Source organism: Oncorhynchus tshawytscha, linkage group LG08, assembly GCF_018296145.1.
Source record: "Oncorhynchus tshawytscha isolate Ot180627B linkage group LG08, Otsh_v2.0, whole genome shotgun sequence".
In the NCBI taxonomy this organism is placed as follows: Eukaryota; Metazoa; Chordata; class Actinopteri; order Salmoniformes; family Salmonidae; genus Oncorhynchus; species Oncorhynchus tshawytscha.
This window is the reverse complement of record NC_056436.1, coordinates 80,467,270-80,486,575: the sequence shown is the minus strand read 5'-3', so window position 1 is coordinate 80,486,575 and position 19,306 is coordinate 80,467,270. Positions and strand designations below refer to the sequence as shown.

Here is a 19,306-nt window from a genome sequence, read left to right as displayed (position 1 = left end):
TTCAGCAGAAAACCTCCTCAGGCAATGATCGTTCCGTTACAATATTCATTTTGTATGCATATTATATGTTGGTTGTTCATGTGTAAATCTGGAAATAGACTCCTTTTCTGTAGATGAGATGAATAGATCGGTCCGTCTTCCTTTTGTCAATAGTATCTTGATGACTTTTATCATTGTAAATTTCACGGCATGAAGGCCTAAACAAGTTATGACGATCTTAATTCACCCAGACTGGCAGCATGAAGTCATCTCATCTCATCTCTTTAAGTGTCATGGCCATCATCTTGGTGAAGTTTAGGGGCTGGCATTTGAGTAAAATGGTTTGAAGCGCTTCACAGCTCTAAATGGCATGAGCCAATTCAATCCCCCAAGCACTTATGTGCTATCTACCCATGTGTGTGTGTGTGTGTGCGTGTGTGTGTGTGTGTGTGTGTGTGTGTGTGTGTGTGTGTGTGTGTGTGTGTGTGTGTGCGCGCGTCAGCATTTCGCTGGCTTTAAAGGGGACAAGTCTGATTTAGGTCTGGAAGAACAGAGAGATGGAGAGAGAAATATAGGGAGAAGGGAGGGAGAGAAATGGGGAGCGGAGGGGAGGGAGAGAAATGGGGGAGCGGAGGGGAGGGAGAAGGGAGGGAGAGAAAGGGAGGGGAGGGGGAGGGAGAAGGGAGCAGGGGGAGGGAGAAGGGAGGGAGAGAAGGGAGGGGGAGCAGAGGGGAGGGAGAAGGGAGGGAGAGAAAGGGGGAGCAGAGGGGAGGGAGAAGGGAGGGAGAGAGAGGGGGGGAGCGGAGGGGAGGGAGAAGGGAGGGAGAGAAGGGGGAGCGGAGGGGGAGGGAGAGGGAGGGAGAGAAAGGGGGAGCGGAGGGGAGGGAGGAGGGAGAGAGAAATGGGGGAGCGGAGGGGGAGAGGGAAGGGAGGGAGAGAAATGGGGGAGGCGGAGGGGAGGGCGAGAAGGGAGGGAGAGAAAGGGGGAGCGGAGGGGAGGGAGAAGGGAGGGAGAGAAATGGGGGAGTTGAGGGTGAGGGAGAAGGGAGGGAGAGAAAGGGGGAGCGGAGGGGGGGGGGAGGGAGAAGGGAGGGAGAGAAGGGGGAGCGGAGGGGAGGGAGAAGGGAGGGAGAGAAAGGTGAAATTCCACAGTGTGCCATCACAGCAGCAAGATTTGTGACCTGTTGCCATGAGAAAAGGGCAACCAGTGAAGAACACACACCATTGTAAATACAACCCATATTTATGCTTATATATTTTATCTTGTGTCCTTTACCATTTGTACATTGTTAAAACACTGTATATATATATATATAATATGACATTTGTAATGTCTTTATTGTTTTGAAACTTCTGTATATGTAATGTTTATTGTTAATTGTTATTGTTTATTTCACTTTATATATTCACTTTATATATTATCTACCTCACTTGCTTTGGCAATGTTAACACATGTTTCCCATGCCAATAAAGCCCTTGAATTGAATTGAATTGAATTGAAAGGGGGGAGCGGAGGGGTTAGGGAGAAGGGAGGGAGAGAGAAGGGGGGAGCGGAGGGCAATGGGACTGGGGGAAGAAAAAAACAGGCAGGGAACGTAGTCAGGACAGAGAGAGAGACATGGGGGCAAACAGAGAGCGAGAGGAGAACCAGTAAAGAGATATAATCAACAGTGACATTTACATCAGCACACAGAGGCCTCTTCCGTCTTTCCACGGCAACAGAGGCCTCTTCCGTCCTTCCACGGCAACAGAGGACTCTGTGCATTCCAAATGGCACACTATTCCATAAAAAGTGCACTACCTTTTGACAAAGGTCCGTAAGACTCTCGTCAGAAAGTAGTGCATTATATATGGAAAAGTGTACAATTTGGGACGCAACTTCTGGTTATGAGACCATGAGAGAACATGGACACCCAAATACTTGGATGGATGGAGAGGGTTCTTTAGGAAACATCAGCCTAGCTAGTGAGTGACCTTACAGGACAGACTGTTAACTAGGGTTTCAGCCCAGTTTACAGGACAGACTGTTAACTAGAGTTTCAGGCCAGTTTACAGGACAGACTGTTAACTAGGGTTTCAGCCCAGTTTACAGGACAGACTGTTAACTAGAGTTTCAGGCCAGTTTACAGGACAGACTGTTAACTAGAGTTTCAGGCCAGTTTACAGGACAGACTGTTAACTAGAGTTTCAGGCCAGTTTACAGGACAGACTGTTAACTAGGGTTTCAGGCCAGTTCACAGGACAGACTGTTAACTAGAGGACAGATTCAGGCCAGTTCACAGGACAGACTGTTAACTAGGGTTTCAGGCCAGTTCACAGGACAGACTGTTAACTAGGGTTTCAGGCCAGTTTACAGGACAGACTGTTAACTAGGGTTTCAGGACAGACTGTTAACTAGGGTTTCAGGACAGACTTAACTAGGGGTATAGTAAACACATTTGACTGGCTGGGGACATTTTGTTGGTCCCCACAAGGTCACATGCTATTTCTAAGGGGTTTAGGGTTAAGGTTATAATTAGGTTAGGGTTAGGAGTTAGGGAATAGGAGCTAGGGTTAAGTTTAGGTTTTTGGGTTAAGGTTAGGTTAGGTTAAGAGCATGGGTTAGGGTTAGGTTTAGGGTTAAGTTTAGCTTTTTGGATTAAGGTTAGGGAAGGGTATGGGTTAGGGTTTGGTTTAGGGTTAGGGTTAAGTTCAGCTTTTTGGATTAAGGTTAGGGGAAGGGTATGGGTTAGGGTTTGGTTTAGGGTTAGGGAAAATAGGATTTTGAATGGGACTGAATCTTATATCCCCACATAATGTTAGCTGCACAAGACTGTGTGTGTGTGGTCAATATTAGGAATAAATGTTTTGTATACTCAGTGTACACATGAAGTCGGTAAAACAGTATGTAAACATTATTAAAGAGACCCGTGTTCAATGACTATGTACATAAGGCAGCAGTCTCTAAGTTGCATAGTTGAGTACAGGGTTGTCGCCGGCTAGTTACAGTGACTATGTCTAGGGCAGGACTGGCGGAGGATGGCTAGTGGTGACTATATAACAGTCTAATGGCCTGGTGAGAGAAGCAGTTTTTCAGTCCCTCGGTCCCAGCTTTGATGCTCCTGTACTGTCTGTCTGCCTTCCAGATGGTAGCGGGGTGAACAGGTCGTGACTCGGGTGGCTGAGGTCCTTGATGATCTTCTTGGCCTTCCTATGATACAGGGTGCTGTATAAGTCCTGGAGGGCAAGCAGTGTGCCCCCTGGTGATGCGTTGGGCTGACCGCATCACCCTCTGGAGAGCCTTGTGGTTGTGGGCGGTGCAGTTGCCATATCAGGCAGTGATAAAGCAGACAGGATGCTCTCAATGGTGCTCTCAATGGTGCTCTCACTGAATGTTCTCAATGGTGCTCTCACTGAATGTTCTCAATGGTGCTCTCAATGGTGCTCTCAATGGTGCTCTCAATGGTGCTCTCAATGGATGCTCTCTTATAGTAGCTAGCTTGTCTAACTATCTTAGCTGGCATTCCTGCTGGTAAGGTTGGTAGACTTTAGAAAAGCAAGCAATTACTAAATGCACTGAATAAAGACTCCCATTGATTTCAATCTTTTACACAGTTCAGCAGAGATGAAGGGAGGCATATTTAGTCTCTCAAGATGTTTGCTTAGATCTGTAGAAAAATGAACATATTTTTACCTAGAATTATGCATACTGATTTTGGCTTTAGATTTGCAGGAAAATACCATTCTCACGTACTTTGTGCCTCTTCAGATTTTCTTCAGGCATTATCAAATCAAATTTTATTTGTCACATGCGCCGAATACAACAGGTACCTGAAATGCTTACTTAACCCACAATGCAGTTTTAAGAAACATATCCCTCCCCCAAGATAAAAAAGTGACAAATAATTAAAGAGCAGCATCAAAAAACAATAATAGCGAGGCTATATATACAGGGAGTACTGGTACAGAGTCAATGTGGAGGCTATATACAAGGAGTACTGGTACAGAGTCAATGTGGAGGCTATATACAAGGAGTACTGGTACAGAGTCAATGTGGAGACTATATACAGGGAGTACTGGTACAGAGTCAATGTGGAGACTATATACAGGGAGTACTGGTACAGAGTCAATGTGGAGGCTATATACAGGGAGTACTGGTACAGAGTCAATGTGGAGACTATATACAGGGAGTACTGGTACAGAGTCAATGTGGAGACTATATACAGGGACTGGTACAGAGTCAATGTGGGTACAGAGTCTGGTACATGTGGAGACTATATACAGGGAGTACTGGTACAGAGTCAATGTGGAGACTATATACAGGGAGTACTGGTACAGAGTCAAGTCAATGTACTGGTACAGACTATATACAGGGTACTGGTACTGGTACAGGAGTACTCAAGTCAATGTGGAGACTATATACAGGGAGTACTGGTACAGAGTCAATGTGGAGACTATATACAGGGGTACTGGTACAGAGTCAATGTGGAGACTATATACAGGGAGTACTGGTACAGAGTCAATGAGGAGACTATATACAGGAGTACTGGTACAGAGTCAATGTGGAGACTATATACAGGGAGTACTGGTACAGAGTCAATGTGGAGACTATATACAGGGACTATATGTTGGTACAGAGTCAATGTGGAGACTATATACAGGGAGTACTGGTACAGAGTCAATGTGGAGACTGTATACAGGGAGTACTGGTACAGAGTCGATGTGGAGGCTATATACAGGGAGTACTGGTACAGAGTCAATGTGGAGACTATATACAGGGTGTACTGTTACAGAGCCAATGTGGAGACTATATACAGGGTGTTACGGTACAGACTCAATGTGGAGACTGTATACAGGGAGTACTGGTACAGAGCCAATGTGGAGACTATATACAGGGAGTACTGGTACAGAGTCAATGTGGAGACTATATACAGGAGTACTGGTACAGAGCCAATGTGGAGACTATATACAGGGAGTACTGGTGCAGAGCCAATGTGGAGACTATATACAGGGTGTTACGGTACAGAGTCCATGTGCGGGGGCACTGGTTAGATGAGGTAATTGAGGTCATAGCAGCAGCGTAAAAGAGGGGAGGGGGGCAATGCAAATAGTCCAGGTAGCCATTTGATTGAATGTTCAGTTGTCTTGTGGCTTGAGGGTAGAAGCTGTTTAGAATTCTCTTGGACCTAGACTTGGCGCTCCGGTACCGCTTGCCGTGCGGTAGCAAAGAGAACAGTCTATGACTAAGGTGGATGGAGTCTCTGACAATTTTTAGGGCCTTCCTCTCACACCGCCTGGTATAGAGGTCCTGGATGTCAGGAAACTTGGCCCCAGTGATGTACTGGGCCATACGCACTACCCTCTGTAGTGCCTTGCGGTCCGAGGCCGAGCAGGTGCCATACCAGGCAGTGATGCAACCAGATGCTCTCAATGTTGCAGCTGTAAATTCTTTGAAGGATCTGGGGACCCATGCCAAAACTTTTCAGTCTCCTGAGGTGGAATAGGTTTAGTCGTGTCCTCTTCACGACTGTCTTGGTGTGTTTGGACCATGATAGTTTGTTGGAAATGTGGAAGTTAAGGAACTTGAAGCTCTCATCGACTGTATTGGAACAGTTTGAGAATGGGGACCTGCTCCACTACTGACCCGTCGATGAGAATGGGGACCTGCTCCACCACAGCCCCGTCGATGAGAATGGGGACCTGCTCCACTACAGTCGATGAGAATGGGGACCTGCTCCACTACAGTCGATGAGAATGGGGACCTGCTCCACTACAGTCGATGAGAATGGGGACCTGCTCCACTACAGTCGATGAGAATGGGGACCTGCTCCACTACAGTCGATGAGAATGGGGACCTGCTCCACTACAGTCGATGAGAATGGGGACCTGTTCCACCACAGCCCCGTCGATGAGAATGGGGACCTGTTCCACTATAGCCCTGTCGATGAGAATGTGGACCTGTTCCACCACAGCCCCGTCGATGAGAATGTGGACCTGTTCCACTATAGCCCCGTCGATGAGAATGTGGACCTGTTCCACCACAGCCCCGTCGATGAGAATGTGGACCTGTTCCACTATAGCCCTGTCGATGAGAATGTGGACCTGTTCCACTATAGCCCTGTCGATGAGAATGTGGACCTGTTCCACTATAGCCCTGTCGATGAGAATGGGGACCTGTTCCACTACAGCCCTGTCGATGAGAATGTGGACCTGTTCCACTATAGCCCTGTCGATGAGAATGTGGACCTGTTCCACTATAGCCCTGTCGATGAGAATGGGGACCTGTTCCACTATAGCCCCGTCGATGAGAATGGGGACCTGTTCCACCACAGCCCCGTCGATGAGAATGTGGACCTGTTCCACTATAGCCCTGTCGATGAGAATGTGGACCTGTTCCACTATAGCCCTGTCGATGAGAATGTGGACCTGTTCCCTATAGCCCTGTCGATGAGAATGGGGACCTGCTCCACTACAGTCGATGAGAATGTGGACCTGTTACAGCCCCGTCGATGAGAATGGGGACCTGTTCCACTATGGGGAGCCCTGTCGATGAGAATGGGGGCTCCACTACAGTCGATGAGAATGGGGACCTGCTCCACTACAGTCGATGAGAATGGGGACCTGCTCCACTACAGCCCCGTCGATGAGAATGTGGACCTGCTCCACTACAGTGTTGTACATTCTAGCTGTTGCATTCTAACACCCCCAATGTTCAACATGCTATTAAAACAGGAGAATGATTGGATGTTTCCACTGCTCAGCCATCTGTATCATTCCAGAGGCTTGGAGACGTTCAGAGCACTTTATTAGCCAATCAGAAAGCTTGATTTCCCAATTGGAACACATGGAAAGCCTATCTCTTTCAAGTGTATGACACAGTTGTAGCGTGTTATGAATGAAATCCGAATGTTTCTTGTTTTCAGGGATACAGTATTATTAACCTGACTTCTGTTTCCCCTGATAAACAGAAGTGGGGACTCAGCCGATGTGTGTTTCTATGCATGCTACATTAGGTTAGCCACACCATCAGCCACATGTTCCTTCACCAAACCTTCACCAAATAGTATCTGACATTATTTCAAATGCTTGATCTGGGTTTGATTGAGCTTGCCTGGCGCAATGGAACCAATAGAATAGTTGCAAAAGTCCCTGGTCTGTTCTTGACTAAAATGTGTGTTTCGCTCTTCCTTTGTAGTGCACTAGTTTTGACAGAGCCCTATGAGACCTGGTCAAAAGTAGTGCACTTTAAATAGTGTGCCATTTACGACATTGTCGGTGTCTTTATTGCTGCCAGATTCTGAGGTCTCACCAGAGAACATGACAGATCTACAAATAAATGCAAGTGTTTTCCCCAGCTGAATAAATGTCATCCAATGCAGATAGGCTGACTGATGAAGAGTAATGCTGGTCTTACTGATGAAGAGCAATGCTGGTCTAACTGCAAGATCTCATTCCACAAATTGGCTGTTATAGATTTTCTACAGTGTAGCTACCGAAGATGTTTGCGTTTTCAAACACTTGACATTTGTGTGGGTGTGTGTCTGATCTTGTTGTCTCTCTTAAGCATCCTAACGCCCCCCTCCCTCCCTCCCTCTCTCCCTCTCTCTCCAGTCTGCTCTCAGTTCTCCCGAGGGGTCTATGCCATCTTCGGCTTCTACGATAAAAAGTCCATGAACACCCTGACGTCATTCTGTGGTGCGCTACACACCTCCTTCGTCACGCCCAGTTACCCCACCGACAACGAGGTGCAGTTTGTCATCCAGATGAGACCTGCACTGCGTGGGGCCGTCCTCAGCCTGCTGTCACACTACAAGTGGCAAAAGTTTGTCTACCTCTACGACACTGACAGAGGTAGGTGCCATGCCATCACAGGCCTTGATATAGTTCAGGGTGTGAGGTAAACACACAGACAGAGGTAGGTGCCATCACAGGCCTTGATATAGTTCAGGGTGTGAGGTAAACACACAGACAGAGGTAGGTGCCATCACAGGCCTTGATATAGTTCAGGGTGTGAGGTAAACACACAGACAGAGGTAGGTGCTCTTGAAGTAGTTTTTGACTGCAATATCATTGATAATAGTAGATATTGTTACGTAATTTAACATACAATACAGACTGTGGTAGGTAAGGTTTGACAGGCTGGGTCTACCATAGACTTTGACATGGTTTGGTTGAGGGTTTAAGTATTGACTCTTAGGGATGCCCTTGAAACAGTTGACATTGTCAACGTTGATAATATTCATGGCCAAAACGACAAAGTATACTGTACATGATCTAGTGTGCTGGAACATTACCTACTTGAAACAAGGAAGTGGGTGACATTCTATAAGCACTGTGTATTGTAATCTACAGGCCATTCACAAACTCCATCTTCTTTATAAATGGAAGAAATGTATGTTGTTGTAACTGAGCTTTGGATGCAGTATGTCTTGGTAGTAATCTTTGGATGCAGTATGTCATTGGTAGTAATATTTGGATGCAGTATGTCATTGGTAGTAATATTTGGATGCAGTATGTCTTGGTAGTAATCTTTGGATGCAGTATGTCTTGGTAGTAATCTTTGGATGCAGTATGTCATTGGTAGTAATCTTTGGATGCAGTTTGTCATTGGTAGTAATATTTGGATGCAGTATGTCTTGGTAGTAATCTTTGGATGCAGTATGTCATTGGTAGTAATCTTTGGATGCAGTATGTCATTGGTAGTAATCATGTCTATTCCCTCTAGACAGTAGCATCATGTCTATTCCCTCCTCTAGATAGTAGCATCATGTCTATTCCCTCTAGACAGTAGCATCATGTCTATTCCTCTAGACAGTAGCATCATGTCTATTCCCTCTAGACAGTAGCATCATGTCTATTCCCTCTAGACAGTAGCATCATGTCTATTCCCTCCTCTAGACAGTAGCATCATGTCTATTCCTCTAGACAGTAGCATCATGTCTATTCCCTCTAGACAGTAGCATCATGCATCATGCATCTATTATTCCTCTAGACAGTAGCATCATGTCTATTCCCCTCTAGACAGTAGCATCATGTCTATTCCCCCTCTAGACAGTAGCATCATGTCTATTCCCTCCTCTAGACAGTAGCATCATGTCTATTCCCTCCTCTAGACAGTAGCATCATGTCTATTCCCTCCTCTAGACAGTAGCATCATGTCTATTCCCTCTAGACAGTAGCATCATGTCTATTCCTCTAGACAGTAGCATCATGTCTATTCCCTCTAGGCAGTAGCATCATGTCTATTCCCCTCTAGACAGTAGCATCATGTCTATTCCCTCCTCTAGACAGTAGCATCATGTCTATTCCCTCCTCTAGACAGTAGCATCATGTCTATTCCCTCTAGACAGTAGCATCATGTCTATTCCCTCCGCTAGACAGTAGCATCATGTCTATTCCCTCCTCTAGACAGTAGCATCATGTCTATTCCCTCCGCTAGACAGTAGCATCATGTCTATTCCCTCCTCTACACAGTAGCATCATGTCTATTCCCTCTAGACAGTAGCATCATGTCTATTCCCTCCTCTAGACAGTAGCATCATGTCTATTCCCTCTGACAGTAGCATCATTCTATCCCCTCTAGACAGTAGCATCATGTCTATTCCCTCCTCTAGACAGTAGCATCATGTCTATTCCCTCTAGACAGTAGCATCATGTCTATTCCTCCTCTAGACAGTAGCATCATGTCTATTCCCTCCTCTAGACAGTAGCATCATGTCTATTCCCTCTAGACAGTAGCATCATGTCTATTCCTCCTCTAGACAGTAGCATCATGTCTATTCCCTCCTAGACAGTAGCATCATGTCTATTCCCTCCTCTAGACAGTAGCATCATGTCTATTCCCTCCTCTAGACAGTAGCATCATGTCTATTCCCTCTAGACAGTAGCATCATGTCTATTCCCTCTAGACAGTAGCATCATGTCTATTCTAGACAGTAGCCCTCTAGACAGTAGCATCATGTCTATTCCCTCTAGACAGTAGCATCATGTCTATTCCCTCTAGACAGTAGCATCATGTCTATTCCCTCCTCTAGACAGTAGCATCATGTCTATTCCCTCCTCTAGACAGTAGCATCATGTCTATTCCCTCTAGACAGTAGCATCATGTCTATTCCCTCTAGACAGTAGCATCATGTCTATTCCCTCCTCTAGACAGTAGCATCATGTCTATTCCCTCCTCTAGACAGTAGCATCATGTCTATTCCCTCTAGACAGTAGCATCATGTCTATTCCCTCCTCTAGACAGTAGCATCATGTCTATTCCCTCCTCTAGACAGTAGCATCATGTCTATTCCCTCTAGACAGTAGCATCATGTCTATTCCCTCTAGACAGTAGCATCATGTCTATTCCCTCCTCTAGACAGTAGCATCATGTCTATTCCCTCCTCTAGACAGTAGCATCATGTCTATTCCCTCCTCTAGACAGTAGCATCATGTCTATTCCCTCCTCTAGACAGTAGCATCATGTCTATTCCCTCTAGACAGTAGCATCATGTCTATTCCCTCTAGACAGTAGCATCATGTCTATTCCCTCTAGACAGTAGCATCATGTCTATTCCCTCCTCTAGACAGTAGCATCATGTCTATTCCTCTAGACAGTAGCATCATGTCTATTCCCTCTAGACAGTAGCATCATGTCTATTCCCTCCTCTAGACAGTAGCATCATGTCTATTCCTCTAGACAGTAGCATCATGTCTATTCCTCCTCTAGACAGTAGCATCATGTCTATTCCTCCTCTAGACAGTAGCATCATGTCTATTTCTAGACAGTAGCATCCTATTCTAGACAGTAGCATCATGTCTATTCCTCCTCTAGACAGTAGCATCATGTCTATTCCTCTAGACAGTAGCATCATGTCTATTCCCTCTAGACAGTAGCATCATGTCTATTCCCTCTAGACAGTAGCATCATGTCTATTCCCTCTAGACAGTAGCATCATGTCTATTCAGTAGCCTCTAGACAGTAGCATCATGTCTATTCCCTCCCTCTAGACAGTAGCATCATGTCTATTCCCTCCTCTAGACAGTAGCATCATGTCTATTCCTCCTCTAGACAGTAGCATCATGTCTATTCCCTCCTCTAGACAGTAGCATCATGTCTATTCCCTCTAGACAGTAGCATCATGTCTATTCCCTCCTCTAGACAGTAGCATCATGTCTATTCCCTCTAGACAGTAGCATCATGTCTATTCCCTCTAGACAGTAGCATCATGTCTATTCCCTCTAGACAGTAGCATCATGTCTATTCCCTCTAGACAGTAGCATCATGTCTATTCCCTCTAGACAGTAGCATCATGTCTATTCCCTCTAGACAGTAGCATCATGTCTATTCCCTCTAGACAGTAGCATCATGTCTATTCCCTCCTCTAGACAGTAGCATCATGTCTATTCCCTCCTCTAGACAGTAGCATCATGTCTATTCCCTCTAGACAGTAGCATCATGTCTATTCCCTCTAGACAGTAGCATCATGTCTATTCCCTCTAGACAGTAGCATCATGTCTATTCCCTCTAGACAGTAGCATCATGTCTATTCCCTCCTCTAGACAGTAGCATCATGTCTATTCCCTCTAGACAGTAGCATCATGTCTATTCCCTCCTCTAGACAGTAACATCATGTCTATTCCCTCTAGACAGTAGCATCATGTCTATTCAGTAGCATCTCCTCTAGACAGTAGCATCATGTCTATTCCCTCTAGACAGTAGCATCATGTCTATCTAGACAGTAGCCTCTAGACAGTAGCATCATGTCTATTCCCTCTAGACAGTAGCATCATGTCTATTCTAGACAGTAGCATCATGTCTATTCCCTCCTCTAGACAGTAGCATCATGTCTATTCCCTCTAGACAGTAGCATCATGTCTATTCCCTCTAGACAGTAGCATCATGTCTATTCCTCTAGACAGTAGCATCATGTCTATTCCCTCTAGACAGTAGCATCATGTCTATTCCCTCTAGACAGTAGCATCATGTCTATTCCCTCTAGACAGTAGCATCATGTCTATTCCCTCCTCATCATGACAGACAGTAGCATCATGTCTATTCCTCTAGACAGTAGCATCATGTCTATTCCCTCTAGACAGTAGCATCATGTCTATTCATCCTATTCCCTCTAGACAGTAGCATCATGTCTATTCCCTCTAGACAGTAGCATCATGTCTATTCCCTCTAGACAGTAACATCATGTCTATTCCCTCTAGACAGTAGCATCATGTCTATTCCTCTAGACAGTAGCATCATGTCTATTCCCTCTAGACAGTAGCATAATGTCTATTCCTTCTAGACAGTAGCATCATGTCTATTCCTCTAGACAGTATTCCCTCTAGACAGTAGCATCATGTCCATTCCCTCCTCTAGACAGTAGCATCATGTCTATTCCCTCTAGACAGTAGCATCATGTCTATTCCCTCTAGACAGTAGCATCATGTCTATTCCCTCCTCTAGACAGTAGCATCATGTCTATTCCCCTCTAGACAGTAGCATCATGTCTATTCCCTCTAGACAGTAACATCATGTCTATTCCCTCTAGACAGTAACATCATGTCTATTCCCTCTAGACAGTAGCATCATGTCTATTCCCTCTAACAGTAGCATCATGTCTATTCCCTCTAGACAGTAGCATCATGTCTATTCCCTCTTGACAGTAGCATCATGTCTATTCCCTCTAGACAGGCAGACAGGCAGACAGGCAGACAGGCAGGCAGGCAGGCAGGCAGACAGGCAGACAGGCAGACAGGCAGACAGGCAGGCAGACAGGCAGGCAGGCAGGCAGGCAGGCAGGCAGACAGGCAGACTGGCAGGCAGGCGGACAGGCAGACAGCCAGACAGGCAGACAGGCAGACAGAGCGAGCCAGCCCAGTTTAGAAAACACCATTGATTTTCTGGCCTTTACCTGTGTAAGAGTACCTCCCCATCTGCATGCCAAACAGACACAGCCCTATACTGTTGTATGTGTAAGGCGATGCCTTATTATAGTGGGGACATTATCCCCAGAGAGAATTTAAGGGCTTAATTGATGCTCTCCATCCAGGACTCTGATAAATGGCTCATCAGGTAGACCATTGTCTCAAGTACTGTGTGTTTGTTTGTGTCTGTCAAGCTCTATACCCTCTATATCCTCTCTCTCTATGTGTTTGTGTATGTGTCTGTCAAGCTCTATATCCTCTCTCTCTCTCTATGTGTTTGTGTATGTGTCTGTCAAGCTCTATATCCTCTATCTCTATGTGTTTGTGTATGTGTCTGTCAAGCTCTATATCCTCTATATCCTCTATCTCTATGTGTTTGTGTATGTGTCTGTCAAGCTCTATATCCTCTCTCTCTGTGTGTTTGTGTATGTGTCTGTCAAGCTCTATATCCTCTCTCTCTATGTGTTTGTGTATGTGTCTGTCAAGCTCTATATCCTCTCTCTCTATGTGTTTGTGTATGTGTCTGTCAAGCTCTATATCCTCTCTCTGTATGTGTTTGTGTATGTGTCTGTCAAGCTCTATATATCCCCTCTCTCTCTGTGTGTTTGTGTATGTGTCTGTCAAGCTCTATATATCCTCTCTCTCTCTATGTGTTTGTGTATGTGTCTGTCAAGCTCTATATATCCTCTCTCTGTATGTGTTTGTGTATGTGTCTGTCAAGCTCTATATCCTCTCTCTCTGTGTGTTTGTGTATGTGTCTGTCAAGCTCTATATATCCTCTCTCTCTCTATGTGTTTGTGTATGTGTCTGTCAAGCTCTATATATCCTCTCTCTCTATGTGTTTGTGTATGTGTCTGTCAAGCTCTATATATCCTCTATCTCTATGTGTTTGTGTATGTCTGTGTGTCAAGCAGCATCTCTATGCCCTCCTTACACCCAAGTAATCAGATGGACCAGCTCCCGTGGTAATTCAACCACATAGGAAGAAGAGGAGCAGAGACTGGAGGAAGGCATTGTTACTGTTTTAATAAAGTTATTCTGGGGGAAGGCATCATTACTGTTTTAATAATGTTGGACTGGAGGAAGGCCTTGTTAATGTGTAAATAAAGTTAGACTGGGGGAAGACATCGTTAATGTGTTAATAAAGTCAGACTGGGGGAAGGCATCGTTAATGAAGTTAGACTGGGGGAAGGCATCATTAATGAAGTTAGACTGGGGAAGGCATCATTAATGAAGTTAGACTGGGGGAAGGCATCGTTAATAAAGTCAGACTGGGGGAAGGCATCGTTAATGTGTTAATAAAGTCAGACTGGGGAAGGCATCGTTAATGAAGTTAGACTGGGGGAAGGCATCGTTAATGAAGTTGGACTGGGGGAAGGCATCGTTAATAAAGTTAGACTGGGGGAAGGCATCGTTAATGTGTTAATGAAGTTAGACTGGGGGAAGGCATCGTTAATGTGTTAATAAAGTCAGACTGGGGGAAGGCATCGTTAATGTGTTAATGAAGTCAGACTGGGGGAAGACATAGTTACTGTTTTACTGAAGAAAGGCATCGTTAAGGTTCTAATAGATTGGGGGAAGACATCGTTACTGTTTTAATAAAGTCAGACTAGAGGAAGACATTGTTACTGTTTTAATGAAGTTAGACTGGGGGAAGGCATCGTTAATGAAGTTAGATTGGGGGAAGGCATCGTTAATAAAGTCAGACTGGAGGAAGGCATCGTTAATATGTTAATAAAGTTAGACTGGGGGAAGGCATCGTTAATGTGTTAATAAAGTTAGACTGGGGGAAGGCATCGTTAATGAAGTTGGACTGGAGGAAGGCATCGTTAATGTGTTAATGAAGTTGGACTGGGGGAAGACATTGTTAATGTGTTAATAAAGTTAGACTGGGGGAAGGCATCGTTAATGTGTTAATGAAGTTAGACTGGGGAAGGCATCGTTAATGTGTTAATAAAGTTAGACTGGGGAAGGCATCGTTAATGTGTTAATGAAGTTAGACTGGGGGAAGGCATCGTTAATGTGTTAATAAAGTTAGACTGGGGGAAGGCATCGTTAATGTGTTAATGAAATTAGACTGGGGGAAGGCATTGTTAATGTGTTAATAAAGTCAGACTGGGGAAGGCATCGTTAATGTGTTAAATAAAGTTAGACTGGGGGAAGGCATCGTTAATGTGTTAATGAAGTCAGACTGGGGGAAGGCATCGTTAATGAAGTCAGACTGGGGGAAGGCATCGTTAATGTGTTAATAAAATTAGACTGGAGGAAGGCAAACCATGGCGCCGACAGAGATGGTCGCCTCACTTCGAGTTCTTAGCAAACTGTGCAGTATTTCGTTTTTCTATGTGTTATTTCTTACATTGTTACCCCATGAAATCTTAAGTCTTATTACATACAGCAGGGAAGAACTATTGGAGATAAGGGCAACATCAATTTACCAACATTACGACCAGGAATACGACTTTCCCGAAGCGGATCCTCTGTTTGGACCACCACCCAGGACAATGGAGCTAATTCCAATAGGCGATCCAAAGCAACGACGCTGCAGAAGGAGCAGACGAAGCGGCCACCTGGCCAGGCTCCATAGACGTGCGTATCGCACACCGCTCCCGAGTATACTACTAGCCCATGTCCAGTCTCTTGACAACAAGGTAGACGAAAATCGAGCAAGGGCTGCCTTCCAGAAAGACATCAGAGATTGTAACGTTCTCTGTTACACGGAAACATGGCTCTCTCGGGATATGTTGTTGGAATCGTTCAGCCACCGAGCTTCTCCATGTATTCCGCCAACAGAGATAAACACCTCTCTGGCAAAAGGAAGGGCGGAGGTGTATAATTTATGATTAACGACTCATGGTGTAATCATAACATACAAGAACCCAAGTCCTTCTGCTCACCCGATACCTATCCGCTGACTCAGTGAGCGCGTTTATAAAGAATTGCGTTGGACATGTTGTACCCACTGTGACTATTAAAACCTACCATAACCAGAAACCATGATGGATGGCAGCATTCGCTCAAAACTGAAAGCATGATCCACCGCATTTAACCATGGAAAGAGGTCTGGGAATATAATCAGTGTAGTCATTCCCACCGCAATGCAATCAAACAAGTGGAATGCCGGTACAGGGACAAGGTGGTGTCGCAATTCAACGGCTCAGACACAAGACGTATGTGGCAGGGTCTACAGGAAATCACGGACTACAAAAATAAATTAATCCAGGTCACAGGCACCGACGCTTCCAGACAAACTAAACAACGTCTTTGCCCGCTTTGAGGATAATACAGTGGCACCGTTGCGGCCCGCTAACAAGGAGTGCGCCCCTCCCCCTCGCCTTCTCCGTAAAATGACATGAGTAAAACATTTAAACGTGTTAACCCTCACAAGGCTGCTGACCCAGATGGCATCTCTAGCCACGTCCTCAAAGCATGCACAGACCAGCTGGCTGGTGTGTTTATGGACATATTCAATTGCTCCCTATCCCAGTCTGTTGTCCCCACAGGCTTCAAGATGGCTACCATTGTTCCTGTACCCAAGAAGGCAAAGATAACTGAACTAAATGACTACCGCCCCGTAGCACTCACTTCTGTCATCATGAAGTTCTTTGAGAGACTAGTCAAGGATCCTTTCACCTCCACCTTACCGGCCACCCTAGACCCACTTCAGTTTGCATACCGCCCCAACAGGTCCATAGATGACACAATCGTCATCACACTGCACACCCCCCATCACACTGCACACTATCCCATCTGGACAAAAGGAATACATATGTAAGAATGCTGTTCATTGACTACAGCTCAGCTTTCCTGTACTCCATGTTCACCCACGACTGCGTGGCCATGCAGCCTTTGTGTTCTCAGTCTTTTATTTTCTCTTTTTATTGAACTGGGCAAGTCAGTTAAAGAACAAATTCTTATTCACAATAACAGCCTACCCCGCCAAACCCTAACCTGGAACCAGTGTCTTTAATGAAGCTTCTGTCACTGAGACGCAGTGCCTTAGACCACTGCGCCACTCGGGAGTCCGTCTGTCAATGTAGCAAATAAATCAACTAGGACATGTCACTGGCCTAATCCTAGCAACATCAAATAAAACCTCGCTGCAATTTAAATCTGTCGCAAGTGGTTTTTGCTTTTTAACTCTCAAGTCTTGAATAAAAGCAGATACAACAAAACAACAATTGGGGCAAATTAGCATTTTGCCAAATCTCTCCTGTCTGACTGCCTGCAGATTCAGATCCAGAAATCCCTGAATTACATTATTTAAAGACAAACACACACACATTCATGATACAGAAATAACTAAAAAATAACAAATCATTCTTCTAGGGTTTTTATTCAGTCAATAGATAAGATTAATTACAATCACATTACACGCATCTTCCTGTCTTATTGGCCCTGCATTAGCCTGTCTTATAGGCTAACACAGGCCCAATAAGACAGGCTAACGCAGGGCCAATAAGACAGGCTAATGCAGGGCCTGTCTTATTGGCACTTCTTAAAATGGCTTTTAGGCTTTAGTGCTGCTGTGCTTTCACCCTGAGAGGGCACTCATCCACTCTGCTGTTTGCTTCAGCCTCTGATGTATTGAAGGGAACATTTAGTCTAAATGCTTCTGTCAGAGACATGCTTCCTGAGAGCAGATGAAATGTTACAGGATATGATGAAAGATGAGTGAGTGCGTGTGTGTGTGCGCCCAGGCCTCTGTGTGTGTGTGTGTGTGTGTGTGTGTGCCTGTGTGTGATGAAAGAGAGCATTAGCAGGTGGATGGAAGCTGGATGAAAGGTCTAGTTTGACAGACATTACGGTAGGCAGACATGTCTCACTCTCTGGTAATACGGGCAGACATGTCTCACTCTCTGGTAATACAGGCAGACATGTCTCACTCTCAGGTAATACGGGCAGACATGTCTCACTCTCAGGTAATACAGGCAGACATGTCTCACTCTCAGGTAATACAGGCAGACATGTCTCACTCTCAGGTAATACAGGCAGACATGTCTCACTCTCAGGTAATACAGGCAGACATGTCTCACTCTCTGGTAATACAGGCAGACATGTCTCACTCTCAGGTAATACGGGCAGACATGTCTCACTCTCAGGTAATACAGGCAGACATGTCTCACTCTCAGGTAATACAGGCAGACATGTCTCACTCTCTGGTAATACAGGCAGACATGTCTCACTCTCAGGTAATACGGGCAGACATGTCTCACTCTCTGGTAATACGGGCAGACATGTCTCACTCTCTGGTAATACAGGCAGACATGTCTCACTCTCTGGTAATACGGGCAGACATGTCTCACTCTCTGGTAATACGGGCAGACATGTCTCACTCTCTGGTAATACGGGCAGACATGTCTCACTCTCTGGTAATACGGGCAGACATGTCTCACTCTCTGGTAATACGGGCAGATATGTCTCACTCTCAGGTAATACAGGCAGACATGTCTCATTCTTTGTAATACGGGTAGACATGTCTCACTCTCTGGTAATACAGAGTGAACGGACGGTGTTTGCCTGTGTGTTTGGATCCTGGTCAAAAGTAATGCACTATAAGGGGAACAAGGTACCATTTGGGATGCAAAGGAGCCTCTAAATGAGAGAAGAAATAAATCAATATTAAAGCAGCAGGGGTAACGATGGCCCATCTTACTGCCTCCTTACCTGACCCGGAGCTGTAGCCCATCTTACTGCCTCCTTACCTGACCCAGAGCTGTAGCCCATCTTACTGCCTCCTTACCTGACCCAGAGCTGTAGCCTGCTAAATGTGGCCCATCTTACTGTCTCCTTACCTGACCCAGAGCTGTAGCCTGCTAAATGTGGCCCATCTTATGGCCTCCTTACCTGACCCAGAGCTGTAGCCTGCTAAATGTGGCCCATCTTACGGGCTCCTTACCTGACCCAGAGCCTGTAGCCTGCTAAATGTGGCCCATCTTACGGTCTCCTTACCTGACCCAGAGCTGTAGCCTGCTAAATGTAGCCCATCTACCTGTCTCCTTACCTGACCCAGAGCCTGTAGCCTGCTAAATGTGGCCCATCTTACGGTCTCCTTACCTGACCCAGAGCTGTAGCCTGCTAAATGTAGCCCATCTACCTGTCTCCTTACCTGACCCAGAGCTGTAGCCTGCTAAATGTAGCCCATCTACCTGTCTCCTTACCTGACCCAGAGCTGTAGCCTGCTAAATGTGGCTCATCTTACTGTCTCCTTACCTGACCCAGAGCTGTAGCCTGCTAAATGTAGCCCATCTTATGGCCTCCTTACCTGACCCAGAGCTGTAGCCTGCTAAATGTGGCCCATCTTACGGGCTCCTTACCTGACCCAGAGCCTGTAGCCTGCTAAATGTGGCCCATCTTACGGTCTCCTTACCTGACCCAGAGCTGTAGCCTGCTAAATGTAGCCCATCTACCTGTCTCCTTACCTGACCCAGAGCTGTAGCCTGCT

At 45.6% G+C, this 19,306-nt stretch overlaps 1 protein-coding gene across 1 annotated transcript in view; it reads left to right on the top strand.

The window, feature by feature from the left end:
• Positions 1-19,306, top strand: part of LOC112235203 (glutamate receptor 3) — a 120,536-nt gene that overhangs the window by 54,136 nt on the left and 47,094 nt on the right. The window contains exon 3 of the mRNA XM_042326328.1: positions 7,570-7,809. Within this exon, the coding sequence (XP_042182262.1) occupies positions 7,570-7,809 (240 nt within the window). The remainder of the gene's footprint in view (positions 1-7,569; positions 7,810-19,306) is intronic.